This window comes from Nannobrachium achirus, assembly GCF_963921795.1.
Source record: "Nannobrachium achirus genome assembly, chromosome: 12".
NCBI lineage: Eukaryota > Metazoa > Chordata > Actinopteri > Myctophiformes > Myctophidae > Nannobrachium > Nannobrachium achirus.
The window spans coordinates 26,687,402-26,705,001 of NC_137832.1; the positions used below are offsets into that span (position 1 = coordinate 26,687,402).

Sequence of the window (17,600 nt, forward strand, 5' to 3'; positions counted from 1 at the left end):
CAGTCAGCATATCTTACACCGCGTTGCTTATGATCTTGGGGAGAACAAAGCAAGGTGTCTGTCAACAACATCCGTTTCCACCTTGAACTTTCACCGCTGCTCTCCTCCGGTGTGATGCTTGTTGTGAAATGTGCGCTGCCTGCTGAGCTGTCCATGGTCCTGAAAGGATAGCGTTGGAGGTCCCCTGAAGTTCACACTTCACGCCACACCACAGACCCTCTCTCGCCGCTGCCTGCACATAGGTGGTGGGCTAAAAGGAAGCCGGCTCGCATGGATAGCAATTTGGCTTGACTGCGTCAGCCCATTTCTCTTGTATTTAATGGCTGTGGCACGCAAAATAAAAACTTTGCTGACCGTCAACATACTGGTTTTTGTGGGGATCATTCTGTTCTCGGTCTATTGCAGAATTCAAGACCGCTCCGAGGAACTCATTCAGATAAGTCGGATCGCTGACCAGAGACTGCGAGCCAGGAATGGCAAAGTTTCCAACTTGGTCGACAGACAGTCGATTCTACAGCGGCTGGAGCGGCTGGAGGACGTGGTCTACAATCAGCTGAACGGTAGGTTGTTGTGGGTTCCCATCTTGACATTGAATGACATCATTCATTTTATTCACATTTAACTCCCTACAAACCACATGGATTTATTTTTTGTAAGACTGACATAGCACAACATCTGGCCTAATGGCTAGTGAAAAACATTATGTGAGCTGTGTTCATTATTCACCTTTAATTCACAGGAATACATTCACTGTGCATGGGCCTTCATTTCCAGTGATGACGAGATTACATTAGGCAACAATAAAACATAATAGGCTATAAAACCAAAACAATACAAACATAACAGAGGAAATAGTTGCAATAGTTGTATTGAGTCAAGGATGTTGATCAGATGCTTTAAATTGTCCTTACCATATAAGTGAATAATTGTGTTGCTCATATTTTTTTCAGTTGTTTTCTGGACTTTCCAAATTGAACAGGGTATCTTAAGCATTATAGAAACATGTTAGATAGGGTCCAAAGTTCCTATAATCCATTGCAATACCTTTCTGAAAAATGGCCTTTATTAGAGATAGGGCCTAATCAGATACCAGTTTTTATTAGCCTCTCTGCCGGAGAAGACAACCCACCTTATCGTACAGGATACAATGATGAGTATTGAGTAGCCTACCATAGCTATCAGCCGTAATACATCATGAGGGTAGAATGATCTATAGACAGTGTCTAGGAGGTGGAGAAGGAACATCATTTCTAAAATTACCTCCCCATAATCCAACACTGATAGGAAAACCGCTTCAACAATCCTTGAAGTATCATGTGTATCAAAACATAAGTTACAGAATTAAAACTGTTGGCTGTATACAGTATAGGCATGCATTAAAGTATGTGCAAAGACAAAACAATAATTATTATTATAACAATAACAATTTGGCTACTGATTTCCACAGGTAGAGCAGCTATAGGAGTGACCCCCACACATCAATGTGTGAATCTAAATAATCATGTTCTTTAATATCTTCAAACATAATTATGAATCTCAGCTAGAATTAGATAATCCCAGTTAAAGGTAGCTTGATTCCTGCCAAAAAAAATCACAGCTTGTGTATTGCTTTGGAAATATATTGCTTTGATAGGAGTGAGTGACCTCCACACATCAATGTATAAACTCTAAATAATACATTTCTTTAATATCTTCAAACATAATTATGAATCTCAGCTAGAATTAGATAATCCCAGTTAAAGGTAGCTTGATTCCTGCCAAAAAAAATCACAGCTTGTGTATTGCTTTGGAAATATATTGCTTTGATAGGAGTGAGTGACCTCCACACATCAATGTATAAACTCTAAATAATAAATTTCTTTAATATCTTCAAACATAATTATGAATCCCAGTTAGAGGTAGATAATCCCAGTTAGAGGTAGCTTGATTCCTGCTAAGAAAAATTGCCACAGCTTGTGTATTGCCTCGGAAATATATTGCTTTGATCTAACACTACTGACTCAATGAGCTGTCCGAGATTTGAAGGAGAGTCCTATGTAATAGCTATATAACACAATGACACAGACTTGTATTTTATTATGTGGCCATTAGTCTGGGAAACGTACAGTATTGGGGAGGGGTTGGCCTCCCCGGCATGGCAGCACCCTTTAAATCAGGTTAAATATGACTCCAGCTGACTCATGCTCTAATTAATTCCCCACAGACGCAAGATCCACAAAGCCAAAAACTGCCAGTAAAAATATAACCTGGGATTTCTTTGCCCAAGAAAATTCTTATGAGAGTTTTGTCTGGTGCAAGAGGAAAATGTATGCCTTTTGTTCAACTTTTACAGTATAACAGTCTGTCCGAATATTGTCAAAGCTCTGATTTATGCCTTTTTCATTAATTAAAAACCCAGGTACAGATACTGCCAGTCTCGAAACTAGTTATTTTAAGACTAAAATATGCCCTTGATCCAGATAAATCAAGACGTAAACAGAATGGGTGTTATTGTGAAAAAAGAAGTAAGACACTGTGAGTGTGTTTGTATGCGTGCGCGCGTGTGTGTGTGTGTGTGTGTGTGTGTGTGTGTGTGTGTGTGTGTGTGTGTGTGTGTGTGTGTGTGTGTGTGTGTGTGTGTGTGTGTGTACATGTGTGTGTGTGTACATATGTGTGTATTTGTGAACTACCCAGCATGGGAATATGAATAAACAGCTGTTTGTGTTATATTTCTCATCATTGGTAAATATTCACCTAATGACAATAATGTTTGAACATAAATCTTGTCTGTACCGTTTCATAATCAAAATAGTAGGGCCTAATGACAGTATCTTTGTGTACCTTCAATCCATGCCAGCTAATCTTATCTAATGGTGATCTGTGAATAAAGAATCCATTCAACAGGAGATAATAGTCCAGGAGACGTGTAAACAGCCAGCGAGACATCTCATAATGATTTTTCTGAGTCTCATTAACTCTCCCTCTGTCTATGCACGGCGAGCAAAGTGGAATTTGGGTGCTTTCCATTGTGTTACTTTAAGTGAAAGTTTACATCGGTTATGTGCTAAGGTTAATTTCAAGGCCATTGTGTCCTTTGTAACCTATTGAACCTCCTGTGATGTATACTGTATAGCAAAATAGGCATCAATGAGAAATTAATTCTCATCATTCTGTCCACAGTTCCACAGCAGCATGCAGGGGCATCACAAGGGGTAGGAAAGTGGGACTGAGTTACCAGGGCCCAAGGTGGAGGGGCCCTAGTAACTTTAGCTATTGAAAAATAGCAGATATACAAGCTCACAGCGCGGCACCGAGTGCCGCGCTGCGAGCTTGTAGATCTGCTATTTTTTTTTAAGTCGTGAAAATGTGCGCGAATCTTTGATTATATGTATTTTTTAAGTGAACATTTGTAACTCACATTTTGCTTCTGGGGGGGGGGGTCCCTGGAACTAAATATTTTGAGATGGGGGGGGGGTCCTTCACATGAAAAAGTTTGAGCATCACTGACATGGAAACATAGGTTTCGTGGCACACATTTTCACGATTTTTCAAAAATAGCAGATCTACAAGCTCGCAGCGCGGCACTCGGTGCCGCGTTGTGAGCTTGTATATCTGCTATTTTTCAATAGTTAACATTCATGGGGGGCCCGCAGTGAATCCTTGTACCCAGGGCCCAGAATTTGGTGTGACGCCCCTGGCAGCATGGCAGGGAAGCATACCTCTTGGCCAGTCCTCTCTCAGTCCTGTGTGATCTTGTTATTGTGCCTGAGATTTTGGCATCATGTCTGTAGCTTAGTCAGCAACCTTCATAAGAAACACTTCCTGTTGGTGTCCTGCTTAGTGCACTTACCATGCAAGCACAGGCCTACCTCTAACAATGTAGTGTAGGCTCAAAACCACCCCTCTTCCCTGGACTGCCCAAAGCAATTGTACAACCAATATGCCCACTCCCCAGTCAGAGTTATCATGAATGTAGAATTAATTTGCAGAATGTCATCTTAATTTTAAAAGAAAAATCCTTTCTCTCACACTTATGCCAGTGTGCCAGTGATCACCCTCCCCTGTGCCAATGTTGGCACCCATGCCTAAGATTGCCTACCCCTCTTCTAGTCTTTTATAGCTTTGCAGTATTGTTTGTGACTCACTAATGTCTCTGAGACAAATCATATCATATCACTGTTGTCTCATGAACAAACACATAAAACATAGGTAGATTCAATGGCCTAAAAAGTACAGGATACATTTATGAATATGTTATCTCCTTTCAATTTAAGTGCACAAAGGGGAAAACATCTGCAAAATCACATGTATTTTATGATGCCAGTGGGCGTGATAATGATTCAATATAGCGCAGTGTCAACGATTTCAAATTGTCAAGTTTATAACTCAAGTAACTTCATTATCTCATTTTAGCCTTTTATTGGTGAATCATACATTCACATCGCAAGTCTTTGGCCCATTCTTTTTTTTTTGGGGCTTTTATGCTTCCACTGGATAGTACAGCAGACTGACAGGAAACGGGGGGAGAGATGGGGAGAGACATGCGGCAAAGGTTGTCCGGATCGGGAATTGAACCGACGACGCAGCCAGGCATCAACACCTATATGGTATGTGCATAGACCAGTAGGCCACCGGGTGCCCCTGGCCCATTCTTTTTAAGTGTGCAGTCTACATATTGCACTCTATGGCCACTGGGAAGCACTATAGTAGGTTGGAGAGTACTCAGTGTGACAATAACTATTACAATAGCTGGCAGCAATATGAAGTAATGTTCCTCTGTTGTTTATTGTCTAACAATGGCATGCCAGGGGACTTATTGGGAAGTACAATTTGATTTGAAGGACATGAAAAGTCGGGTAACAAAATAAAGAAATAAAGAAATAATATATACCTATATAGGCTATACATACTGTATATACAGTATATATATTCATACGTTTTTTGACAAGAAACAACAGTTCAGAATTATCAGCACACAATTCTTTGCAGAAATGAATGACACAAGGGTTATCAGTGGGTCTCCACAGCTTTAGGCTCCGCCAAGTGGATAAGGTTGTTGTTTTAACAGGCTTATTAATAAGCCAGGATTTTGACCTTCAGCAGTATTGCAGAGTTGTCAGAAGTACAGTACATAGACACTAACAATGTTAATGCCATTTAACCATAGGAGCTGAAACAAAGAATGTATTAAATAAAAAGTATACATGAATATTTTTTATATAATTGTGTTATAATTCTAATGCATTATGTATGATTATATTATTAGGGCAACAGATCATTATTATGCTAAAACCTCTCTTCTATTATTATTTGGCATTCGCATGAATGTTTCATACATTTTGATAATTGGTGCTAAATCTGCACCCGCCCCTAATATTCCAAAATGTCAGTCAGTTGAGCAGTTTTGTGATGTCAGGAGTGGAAGAAGTCCACCCTGGTAAACTCACCCAAGTTCTGTATAAACAAATACAAGAATACTCATAATTTAATTATATTTAATAGTTTACTGAGAGGTTTCCAGAGCATTGCAAATATATCTGGTTTTGAATGCTAGACATTTACAGTCTATATTTATGGGCCAATGTTATAACAAGTACATTCATTACAGTAGTGTACCGGTATGTATATATTCTCACGAGCCAGACTGTTACCTTCCACAATTGTCTTCCGTCATGCAGTCAGGAGCACGGAAGCTCTGAAAATGATCACGCTTTAAAGCAGCTGTGATGCATCCTCCCCACTTCAGTTTCGTCTTTACAGTTGTGCAAATGTATCCTAATATGAATCAAAATCATCAAAGCACAATAGCTTGCTTCTTAGCAGAAATGGGAAAAAAAAGAAAAAAAAGAAAAAGAAATATAAAGCTATTTAAAAATATATTTTCGTGAACCGAAATGACACACAGATGACAGCTTCCTGCCTTGGACTGTAATCCAGATATAGCATTCAGAGGTTGTGGAATAGTTGTCTGGCAACTTCCTCCACTCATGATGTCATCATTGTGCAATTCCATTCTGCTTCCTGCAGAGTTACCCTAGAGTTCCCATTTTAAGTCAATATACTGTAATTATATATAAAAATAAACTTTAACAGTTTCATGTCTTCTAGATATGGACTGTTCCTCTAACTTTCATTTATATTGCTCACGGTAATAGATGTTTATTTATTGGAGACCCCATTTACAGCTTTCATTAAAATGTGATCTGTAGTTGGATATTGTACCTGGATAATTAACAATTAGGGCTGGGATGCGATTAAACATTTTAATCTAATTAATTACAGGCTCTGTGATTAATTAATCGCAATTAATCGCATTTTAATCGCACATCGATATTTGACCTGAGAAGTATTTATTTTCAAGTAAAACACATTTTGTTGTACGAGTGAATCAACGAGTGAGCTTTTTAAATCTAAATTTCGCATCCACTGGGCCAAGCAAAGCGCTCTGATCGGCTACTTTTCCCTTTGCGTTTGGTGTCTCTTCTTGGTTGGTGCATCGCTATGATCGGTATGCCCGAAACTGAAGGTTCTGTGGTGCAAAAACTAAGTGTGATTAAAATGCGTAAATTTTTTTAATCGCGTTAATTTTCTGTAATTAATTAATCGCAATTAATCAGTTAAAGTCCCAGCCTTATTAACAATGTAATATTGTTTTTACCTGGTATACTGATACTAGATGCATAGACCTCATTTTGTCCGCATTGAGAGCATATCTAATTTCTTCTGTACAATATTTAAATATCTAAAGAAGTAGGTGGAAGTCAGGCAGCTTTACTTTTCCTCTGTCGAAGAGGGGGTCATCTTTGACAGTTATTTATCAGAAACTACGACAGGCCATTATTGTAGCAAAGGGCATCATTCCCAATGGGAATTGGCTTGGTGTTAATTAATTCACATCTACAAAGGCTTGTTAGTTTAAAAAGGGTGTTAATATTAGGGAGTTTCAATAGAGGAAATGGTTGCTATGTTGTTGCTACCCTATTCAACAATCTGTTTGGGCACTGAAATTACACTGGCTGAGTTTCGCTGCTTCCTGTCATTTTTTCAAATGAAATTCACACCACCAACCCTATCCCCATTGGCATTTATTGGGGTCCAACTTATCTAGGCTTTCCTGAAAATTTCAGATGAGATTTCTAGATGCAGATCGCGTGTAAATGGAAGTTGCAATTTGATTCGTTCAAAATGAACATTTCACTATCCCATGAAAGAAATAGACAGTGAGACTATAGACCGATCTCCTGGGCGACACATTGGAGAGCGCCGTGATGTAAACAGTAGTGTAAAGTAATTTGTAGCCTACATGTACTTAAGTACTGTACTTAAGTACAATTTTGAGTATTCGTACTTTACTTGAGTATTTCCCATTTTCAATCATTTTACTTCTACTCCATCACTGGCTGCTGTTTGCACCGCAGTTTGCATCTACAGGGAAGCACTCAGGAAACCGGTCTATTATCATTCATGCTATTTAAAAACCAAACCACCAAAGTAAAACATTCTGGTGAATAATGAATTATACCTTCCCTATGTATTAAACATAATGACTCACTGGCTTGGCCCAGGCCACTTGATTGCTCATCTGTTCAATAGAAATGCATCATCATCAGTGCAACAATAACGCCTAATTATTGATGCACAACGCTCACCGAAACTGATGTTCAATTGAGAACCACATCAGAATAATTTTCGGGGAGCAACACTGTCATGCGACAACATAAATTAGGTTTTAGGCTAGCTGTTTGTCCTTCACCAATAAGATATTGTCACTGTCGGGCAGAAAACCTTGTATCTCCAATTTTCAAATTTGTGTTTTTTTTTTGTTTTCGTTTTAAGTAAAGCCCTGCTTCATCATACAAGACTGTCGCACAAAACTAGTGAAAATAGCAGATCTAGGGGTCCACGCTGGCCTAGTGGTCCAGTCGCATACCACATAGGCTATGATGCTTGCTGGCGTCGCCGGTTCGATTCCCGATCTGGATGACCTTTGCCACATGTCATTCCCATCTCTCTCCCCATTTCCTGTTGGTCTACTATCCTATCAAATAAAGGCATAAAAAGCCCCCAAAGAATTATCTAAAAAAAAGAAAAAAGCAGTCTACAAGCACACAACACCTCGCTTGTAGATCAGCTATTTTCTCTATTTTTTTGTGCAATTCAAACAGTAAGGCTACTAAGACTAGTATTCCGCACAGCGGTAACAACCTATTTTGATATGCAATGAGACAGGAGTCCTGGCCCCCTTCCTGCCTTCTCCCGTATAGGAGCTGAGGAGACAGCATGCAGCCTCACAGGCCCAGCTGCAGCTCCAGATATGCCTCTTATCTATAATGCCCGATGATGTCAAAGAAACCATCTATGTTGGCAAGCCAAACCCACAGGGCTGTTGATGAGGAATGTGTCTTCGTACATACTCTTTAGCATTTTCTACCGCAATCAAAACACACTTGATACTCTGTCAGTGTCAGTGAAACATGGATGAATGGTAGTGTGTGTGTGTGTGTGTGTGTGTGTGTGTGTGTGTGTGTGTGTGTGTGTGTGCGCGCGCGTGCGTGCGTGCGTGCGTGCGTGCGTGCGTGCGTGCGTGCGTGCGTGCGTGCGTGCGTGCGTGCGTGCTTACCGCACACACACACAAGGTGTTGGGCACGCATATAAAGGTGCGGGGATTGCAGGCACACCACAGCAGATTGTGCTGGAGCGAGGGGTGGATGGAGCGCTGATGAAATGAAATCTATTCAAATAATGATATGTAGATGAGCCACTGGTCGACAAAACAGTTTCAGAAACAGATGAGAATCAATTCTGCTCAGCCTTTAGGTAATCGCAGTAATGCATTCGCCGGCTCACCTGACAATCTGCATTTAGTTCTCTTTCCCATAATGAAATGCCAGAGAGGGTTTCAGGGTTGAGATGGATATCTCACATTGCTGGTATGATTACATACAGTAGGCCTACAGACTTGGGGAAAGGTCTTAGTATTATGATAAGGACATCCTTTGAAGGTTGGCCACGTCTTTGGTTTGTACGATTCATTACAAAATGATCAAGGAACGGAATGGAATACTGGTTATATGTGAAATATCCAAATCACAAGTGGCTGTATAATTGTAATCAGTCACATGTTACAGATATTCCAGACTCAGATTCCAGTCTCCCGACTGGCTGAGCAGAATACTCAAAGCGTGTTACATATCACAGAAAAACAAAGGGTCCTTCATATCTTACGTCCTATAGAGCAAGTGCCACTACTAGTTCACGACCGACATATTGTCATTTTCACGCCTACACTGTTTAGAGAGCATATTATTCCGATTATGCTGCGCACCTACATTCACAATTCACAATAGTGCTTGCAAATCCATTCTAATTCAACACAACTCTCACGTTCAGCATGGCAGATGGCGTTGCTGAGAGACTCAGCATTGAGGTTATAAAAATAATTAATGATCTTAGCTATATTATCCATATATTGCACTGGGGAAGTGCCCGATGCCACCAGCCAATTTGTCGTGATGGGAGGTACCAAAAACGTAAAACGTAAATGTCATGCTCAGAAATGACAGATACACCACTTTTCAAGCACTTGATTTTTCATTTAATAAGAATGTGTCTTGAATAATAATGAGAACGTCTTGGTGCATCTTTGCATAGAGAGGAGAGAGATGAGTTTATTTCAATAAAAGCAGACAATCTATTGCTGATAAAAATGTTCAAAATACTTCTCATCATGTGAGAATGTCATGAACCCATAGTATGCTTGTTGAGATTAATGACAACCTGTCATCTGTTTATCATATTTATCTGAAAATCACAATATTAAGTACAGCTTTTAGCTGGAGTTTCATGCTACTGTATCTGCAATCTGGGACCTTCTGATAAGAATATATATATATATATATATATATATATTAAGGCTGGGACTTTAACTGATTAATTGCGATTAATTAATTACAGAAAATTAACGCGATTAAAAAAATTAACGCATTTTAATCGCACTTAGTTTTTGCACCACAGAACCTTCAGTTTCGGGCATACCAATCATAGCGATGCACCAACCAAGAAGAGACAACAAACGCAAAGGGAGAAGTAGCCGATCAGAGTGCTTTGCTTGGCCCAGTGGATGCGAAATTTAGATTAAAAAAACTCACTTGTTGATTCACTCGTACAACAAAATGTGTTTTACTTGAAAAAAATGCTTCTCAGGTCAAATATCGATGTGCGATTAAAATGCGATTAATTGCGATTAATTAATCACAGAGCCTGTAATTAATTAGATTAAAATGTTTAATCACATCCCAGCCCTAATATATATATATATATATATATATATATATATATATATATATATATATATATATATATATATATAAAGCTTTTCACCCTGTAATACTGTGACAAATAAAACCGATTCTTCTGATTCTGCTGTCATTCAAGCTCGTATATGGCTTAATTGTCATGGGGATAATGATTTATTAATGAAATGAACTAGTGACATGCCAATATTCGTCTGTCAGCAATCTTTTTGCGATGTTTGTTTTCGCCTTTGAAGCCTTTAAAAGCTCTTTAACATTCGTTATTTTCCTCTTCTTGAGCAGACCACCCGACCCTTCCATTACCATCAATATTTAGATATCACTTTGTTCGCACAAATCTACTCTTGCTCTTAAATCATTCACCAATTGAGAGGCTCTATCTTAGAAAATAAGACACTTTCAGAAGGTTGCTCCATTATTTAAGGGCTAAATGCATTAGGTCAAAATAACATAGGTAAATTGATTGTTGAGAGGCCAGTTGTGGGGAGACGTTATGGTGTTGGACACAATACAAATGGTAAATGGTGCATTTATTTATTTACAGAGATTGTGCATTACATTCACCCATTCACACACACATTTATACACCGATGGCGGAGGAAACCATGCAAGGCACCAACCTGCTCACCATCAAGAGTCTTGCTCAAGGACTCTTCGACACTAAAGGTCTTTGCACACTGCTGCGTTTTTCGGGCCGAATATCGGAGTGAATTTTGGAGCGTGTGAATAAAAAAATCAACCTCACGTTATGTCAATCACGTTTGCACACTGCCGCCCGTTTCGTATTTATTTTCGGACCAGGGTTGATTTTTTCCGATTTTCGCAGCTTTCACACTGAGTCCCTTGCTCTCTCTCTCTTTCCTCTCTCTCTTCCTGGCCTGCGGCTTTCGGATTTCCAAAACGCAATGAAAACACGCAGTGCAGTGTGCAACCACCTTAACTCTGGGGGAGCCCAGGATCGAACTGGGAACCCTTCTGGGATGGTTTCTCTACCCTGCAGCCACTGCCGCCCCAAAATATCCAGTTCGGTGGTGGTGCCATGTCATTCTGTCACAGATTTGCAGTGGTTCAGTACTTGGTATTTGGCTGATAATGGGGCTGCGAGGATAGGGTCAATTAATAGAGACTGGGATGATGAATAATTAAGGATACAGTCACACATACAGCACACAAACGCACATGCAGGATTGATTTTCGCCTGCCAAGGCAGAATCTGTCATAGTTCACCAAATTTGATCTCCACGCAAGAGAACGATAATGAAAGTGAACGGGAGGCAATTCATTTCTTCATGTGGGACTGTAGCCTAATGGTGCAGGCAGACAATCAGGATAAGGCGGTGCACATTTAACCCTTCTACTTCTGTATGCTTTGCTTGAGGTTTTTTGCCTTGCCCCCTTTTACAATAACAAATTGTGGACTGAGTTTAAAAGCCCATGTGAAAACAGTTTTTTGTTGATCAAGTTGGCAGTTTTAGACTAGAGCAGGGGTCTTCAACAGGGGGTCGGGGACCCCTAGGGGGTCCTCAGAGTTACTACAGGGGGTCCTCCAAATCTTTGACTGATAGAAACCTTTTTTCTTCTTTTTTTATATTAACCACTTGAACCCTAGTGTCCTTATTCTGAGAACTTTAGCCAAAAATAGCAGATCTACAAGCTCACAACGCCTCGCGCTGCGAGGCGTTTTTGGTAAAGACCTTTGGTGTAGAGGGGAAAAAGAGCAGACTAAGTACAGAGTGAAAGGTCAAGTTTATTAAGTATTGACGTTTCAAGGTTAATTCTGAAAACACAAATTGACATGAACCCAAAATACATTGATGATCGATCACGCTGTCAAACAATGAAACTATGGAATCTATGAACAGGTTGTGGGGGTCCCTGCTTCATCTCTCTCTCAGCTAAGGGGTCCTTGGCCTGAAAACGTTGAAGACCCCTGGACTAGAGCATCGGCGGTGCGGTGCAACATTTGGAATTGATTCTGAAAGATATAAAAGTGTCAGGTGGGGGCACATATACATAGTCTACTATGCAATATGTTGCTATGGAGAGATATAATCCATATTTGCCCTTCACCCGGTTGCCAGTGTCCTTCCTGGGTGCAGACTGTTGCCAGGGCTACAGAGAGGCATTCACTTTGTTCTGTTATCACCCCCTTTCTGCGTTCACTGCCTGTATATCGTCGTTGAGTGAAAACCTTTTATGTCCAAAACCGTTTGTTTTGCATTTATCATTTTTAAAATGACTTAAACTAGTGAAAACAGCCGATCTACAAGCACACAACGCCTCGCGGTGCGAGGCGTTGTGTGCTTGTAGATCTGCTGTTTTCACTACTTTTGTGCGACGGCCTTGTATGACAAAGCAGGGCTTTACTTTGCGAAAGAACTACAAATTTGAAACTTGGAGATACGAGGTTTCCAGCCGACAACGACAATATAAGGGAATCCAGAGTCTGTGTTTACAATAGAAGCCATGGGAAGCAGATGTTAGCCTGTAATTGCCTCATACTAGGATAATAAAGGTGTTTTTTTGCTAATGTGCCATTTTCAGAGAGGAAAGATAGCCTAAATAGGTGGAATGATACCTCGCTAGAATAAGGATTGTTTTAGGCCTAGAATTATTGACTGCTTTAGCTATTGAAAAATAGCAGATATACAAGCTCACAGCGCTGCACAGAGTGCCGCACTGCGAGCTTGTAGATCTGCTATTTAAAAAAAATCGTGAAAATTTGAATTTTGACCCAATTCTATGAGTGTCTTTTGAATCCTTCTAAGGTTTTTTGAAAAACCTATGTTTCTATGTCAGCAATCTGGCCAGCCATCGTCAAAGAAAAGGTCCTTTTCACGCAACTGGAGCTCAGTTAGTCTGTTCTTGAGAGACTACTATGTCAACTTTTTCATGTGAGGGACCCTCCCAAATGATATGTATTTGGCCACGGACCCCCATCTCAAAATATTTAGTTCCAGGGACCACCCAGAAGCAAAAAAGAATACATATATTCAAAGATTAGCACACATTTTCACAACTTTTTCAAAAATAGTAGATCTACAAGCTCGCAGCGCGGCACTCGGTGCCGTGCTGTGAGCTTGTAGATCTGATATTTTTCAATAGTTAAAGCATTCAATGAATAATACTAGGCCTAAATGGGTTAATTGTTAACACAGCAGGCATTCCAACTAGGCCTTTGTTTGGTTCAGTCAGATAACTCACGATAAGGATTGAAACAATGTTTATTATTATTATGAATGAGTAATGCAAGTGTGTATATGTCACATTTATTTTGGCGTCAGGCTCTGCTCTCCCTGATCAGCGCAGCACAGAAGAACATCAATAACCATTAGGAGCAGGGAGATATAAATATATATAAACACCCCCCATGGGGAACAGAATTAGCAGCAGAGCCTACTGGTGGTGCTGGGGAGGCGGTGGGGGCAAGCAAGCCAGCAGCCAATCAGCAAGGCAGGAGGAAGAGACAACTGAGCAGGCTTTAAGTAGGTTGGCAATGATCAGCTGACTGCCACGTCACCTGTGACGCAAGACTGGCGTAGTAGCGTTGTATCAGAAACTGAATGCAACCGCATTGACCCACTCGAGTTTATGCTGACTGAACCCATGTCGCGGGCTCCATCCATTTTGATTACTTTACGTTCTTTGTAGTGGCAATAAATACATCATAAGAATTGTCCTAACCATGCTGAAGAGCACAGCTTTTTTATTGAGCTGCACTGAATGGAGTTCCGTTTATGTATTGTGCCTTTCTTCTTCTACCTCTTCTTCTTACTCTTCTTCTTTATTTAAGACACACTTATTGATTTTATTTGTTTGAGAAATAGAGCAGTCTGCTATTCTGCTTACATGTATTCTGTGCGACTCTGTTGTATACAGATGAAGTATTGTTGCGACCGTATGTTGCAGTTAACTATGAGAACCGTCACATCTTGTCCGTACGTCCTTCCTTCTGTAATGCCTCAATGACATCACATTGTTGTGACATCACCTCATCAAAGATCAAACCCTGGATATCTGTGACATCACATTGTGACATCACGATCCGTCCTTGTCCCTTGTATGCCCATATATGGAGATCCCTGATTTACAGTACAAAACACATTCTTTTCAGCAGAACCGCCGATCCAACCAATATGCCCATATGTCCATATACATGGATCTCTATGGGTATCAGGGATCTCCATATATGCGTAACTGGTCCGATATATATTAAAAAGGAATTCCGTCCTGTGCAACCTAGCCCTTTTATAAAATATCTCAAAGTGCATCATCTCCAATCGTGATGGCAATAGCAGTGGACCTTTTTGGATGCTCGCTCTGAGCATATCTGCAGCCTTTCAGCCTTTAATAGAATTGTTTTCTAACCAGCCGGTGGAATCGGAAAGAGGCAGGAGGGGAGGATGCTAAGATGAGATAAAAAAACAACAAAAACAACAAACATGTTGACCAGAACAGTTGGCAGGGCATAACTCACAGAGAGACTCTGAAGCCCAGTCTGAGACTCTCAGACATAAATAGGGACACCACGGCTTACACTGCAGCACACACAAAGAGACGGATGGACGGATTACTGCTCAAACACACAGACTGACAACAATCAAATGCATGTGATGACTTGTAACAAAGAAAGATGTAAAACAATCTTTCTGTCTCTCTCACTCCTTCCTCCGACCACAACTAATCTCGTCTTTCACTCTCTCTCTCTCTCTCTCTCTCTCTCTCTGTCTCCCTTTCTCTCTCAGTCACTTCTTCCACACTATACCGTATAACTATGTCTACCACCCCATGTCTGATTCCCCCATCCCCTGTGTCTCTCCACCCACCTTGTCTCTCATCATCACCCCTTCATCTCTGTCTCTGTCCGTCTCCTAATTTCTAAAGAGCATGTCTCTGTCAATGTGTGGCGAAAGTGCCTGCTTGAAGGTGGCAGATGGCTGTCTGTGATTTGAACCCCGCCCATTCTCCTCACTAAATGCCACCACATCAACCAGTTGGCCGGTGCAAGGGGTAGGGTAGGGAGAGCCAAGCCATTCCCTCTAGTGGGAGGAGGCGGTTTGGAGCCATTCAACCAGTTACAAATCTCCAGTAGAACCCTGAGGATTACTTTGTACCTTCGTGGAGGGGTGAAGCTGCGGAGCTGAGTGGCTTGTTGCTGTCTTCCTTCCAGCTTTCCTACTATCTAGAAAACATTAAGGGCCGTGAAAAACTGAAAATCAAAATTAAATGGTTAGAATTAAGACCACCAGTTTACTTATGTTCATCTCTGTATGAAGACGAAAAAACGATAGTTCAATTAATATTTTTATGAGGTGGTTCAACTTATGCTGCAATCTAGCTGTCTATAAGAGGGTCAGTCTGTGTGTCTATCTGTGTTTCCAGACTTAATCTTGCTTTATTCTCGCACCAGCATTTCTAAAGAGACGAGTAATTCCAAAGGCAGAGGTGACAGCAGCATGAGACCAGCCAACAAATCCCCATTGTCATGGCATAGGCCTTTGATATTATTTCAGAAGTTACTCATTTGAAGACTGATAACAGCATGTCCTTTGAGATTTCATTCTGGCAGAACAATGTTTGCCTCTTTGAAAATGTCATTGTCACGCAAGACAGCATGAAGGTCTGTTCGCATTACAGAGATATATCTTTTTGAGCGGTGCTAACTGCTCGGCCTCCTACGTCTGGCTTTGTGTGTACTGTAGGTCCAGCTATGCCTGCAGATAACTAACGTCACGGACAGAGACGGCCCATACAAGGAGATACAGTATGCATGTGTGTCATTTGTGATACCATGCGAAGTGAAGGTGCGATTTTTAGAGATGGACATTTAAGTCTGTGACTCTAATGCCAATAATGGCAGACTCCAGGGTCCTCTTCAAACTAGCAAGAATGACCTGAAAGTGTTTATGAAAAAATCTGTAGCAAAAGGTGTGTTATGAAGAAAATGCTAAATGGTGGTAAATCCTGTGTTGGAAATGGGTGTGCCTTATATGGAGAGTTGCGTAATGATCAAATGAATCCAGGGGGAAATTCAAGAGTTTTAGGCCAAAACATGAAGCGGCCTGTCATAGAGTCATCATCGAGACCGGAAAAATGTGGGATAGAAGTTTTTCCTGACCTGCAGTGGCGTCAGTTCAGAAAAGGTTAAGGTATGGCAACATGACTGCTCATGTTGCCATACCTTTGCAACAGGCATAATACATTTATTTTAAGAAGTACATTCTATTTTTTTCCCAAAAGATGTCTGTGGTTTCTTGGGCTGGATATGGCAGTCTGGAACAGTTGTTCAAGTGCAGCTAAACTTGGAATAATATAGTAAATGTGCCACAATTAACAATAATGAATAATGCATTGCACCTGTGCAGCTGACCTGCGGAACCTGGGAATATATCAAGATGGGGAGAATACAAGTGTGGAGAATATAATTATAATACCTTGTTAAATTTTGCATTTGTAGTTATTTTTCTGTAATTTAACAACATAACCAGCACATATAGACAAAGAGACATTCATAAATTTATATTTTAAAGTAACTTGTATTCTACCCCCTGGACCCAGGGTATGGCAGCTGCATACCCCTGCCATACCCAATTGATGCCCCTGCTGACCTGGCCTACCGGGAGCAGTGCAAAGTGTCACGCCAAGCTGTCCAGCGGTTCTCAAGATTAACTGCTCAGCCACACAGACAGGCACACGGACAGACAGCTGGGCAAAAACGTAATCCATGCCATTCCGTAAATATATAGAATGTACCAGGGCAGGAATTTCAGGGAGGCCATGAAGGCCATGGCCGTCGTTGCCCCTCGGTTTGGCCTTGTGCCCCTCAAAAAAATGGCATGGCCTGAGGCCACTGTGGCCTTAATGCCCCAGCTGACTGTAGGCCTACCACTTTCTCCTCTGTCTCTTTCTTGTCAATATGTAGACACCAGTGTCTCTTACTTGTCACCATACCAAAAAATATCTTCCAAGCCAATGAATGATCTAATAGACTAGAGCATCGCAGCGGAAGTGGATTCCTGGGGTCACTTAATATTCCCCATTCATTTTCGCCATAGACTTTTACAAAAATATTTATAACAATTATGTTAAGCCTCGAACCAAGCCATCCAGGATGGAGGTGAATCATGACCATATAACCTTTTTTTCTATGAAAAGAACATTTTGAAAATCGCTAAACAAAGGGTAGTTATTAAATGTAGTATATCAAATAATGTAATATAAAAATATGTTTTCACATAGGATCAAAGGTTATATGGTCATGATTCACCTCCATCCTGGATGGCTTGGTTCGAGGCTTAACATAATTGT

At 40.7% G+C, this 17,600-nt stretch overlaps 1 protein-coding gene across 1 annotated transcript in view; it reads left to right on the forward strand.

Moving 5' to 3' along the window:
- Window positions 1-319: 319 nt before the first annotated feature.
- galnt9 (polypeptide N-acetylgalactosaminyltransferase 9) overlaps window positions 320-17,600 on the forward strand; it is a gene marked incomplete at both ends in the record, with an annotated part of 136,804 nt that continues 119,523 nt past the window's right edge. Inside the window, one exon of the mRNA XM_080738364.1 lies at window positions 320-560. Within this exon, the coding sequence (XP_080594490.1) occupies window positions 320-560 (241 nt within the window). The remainder of the gene's footprint in view (window positions 561-17,600) is intronic.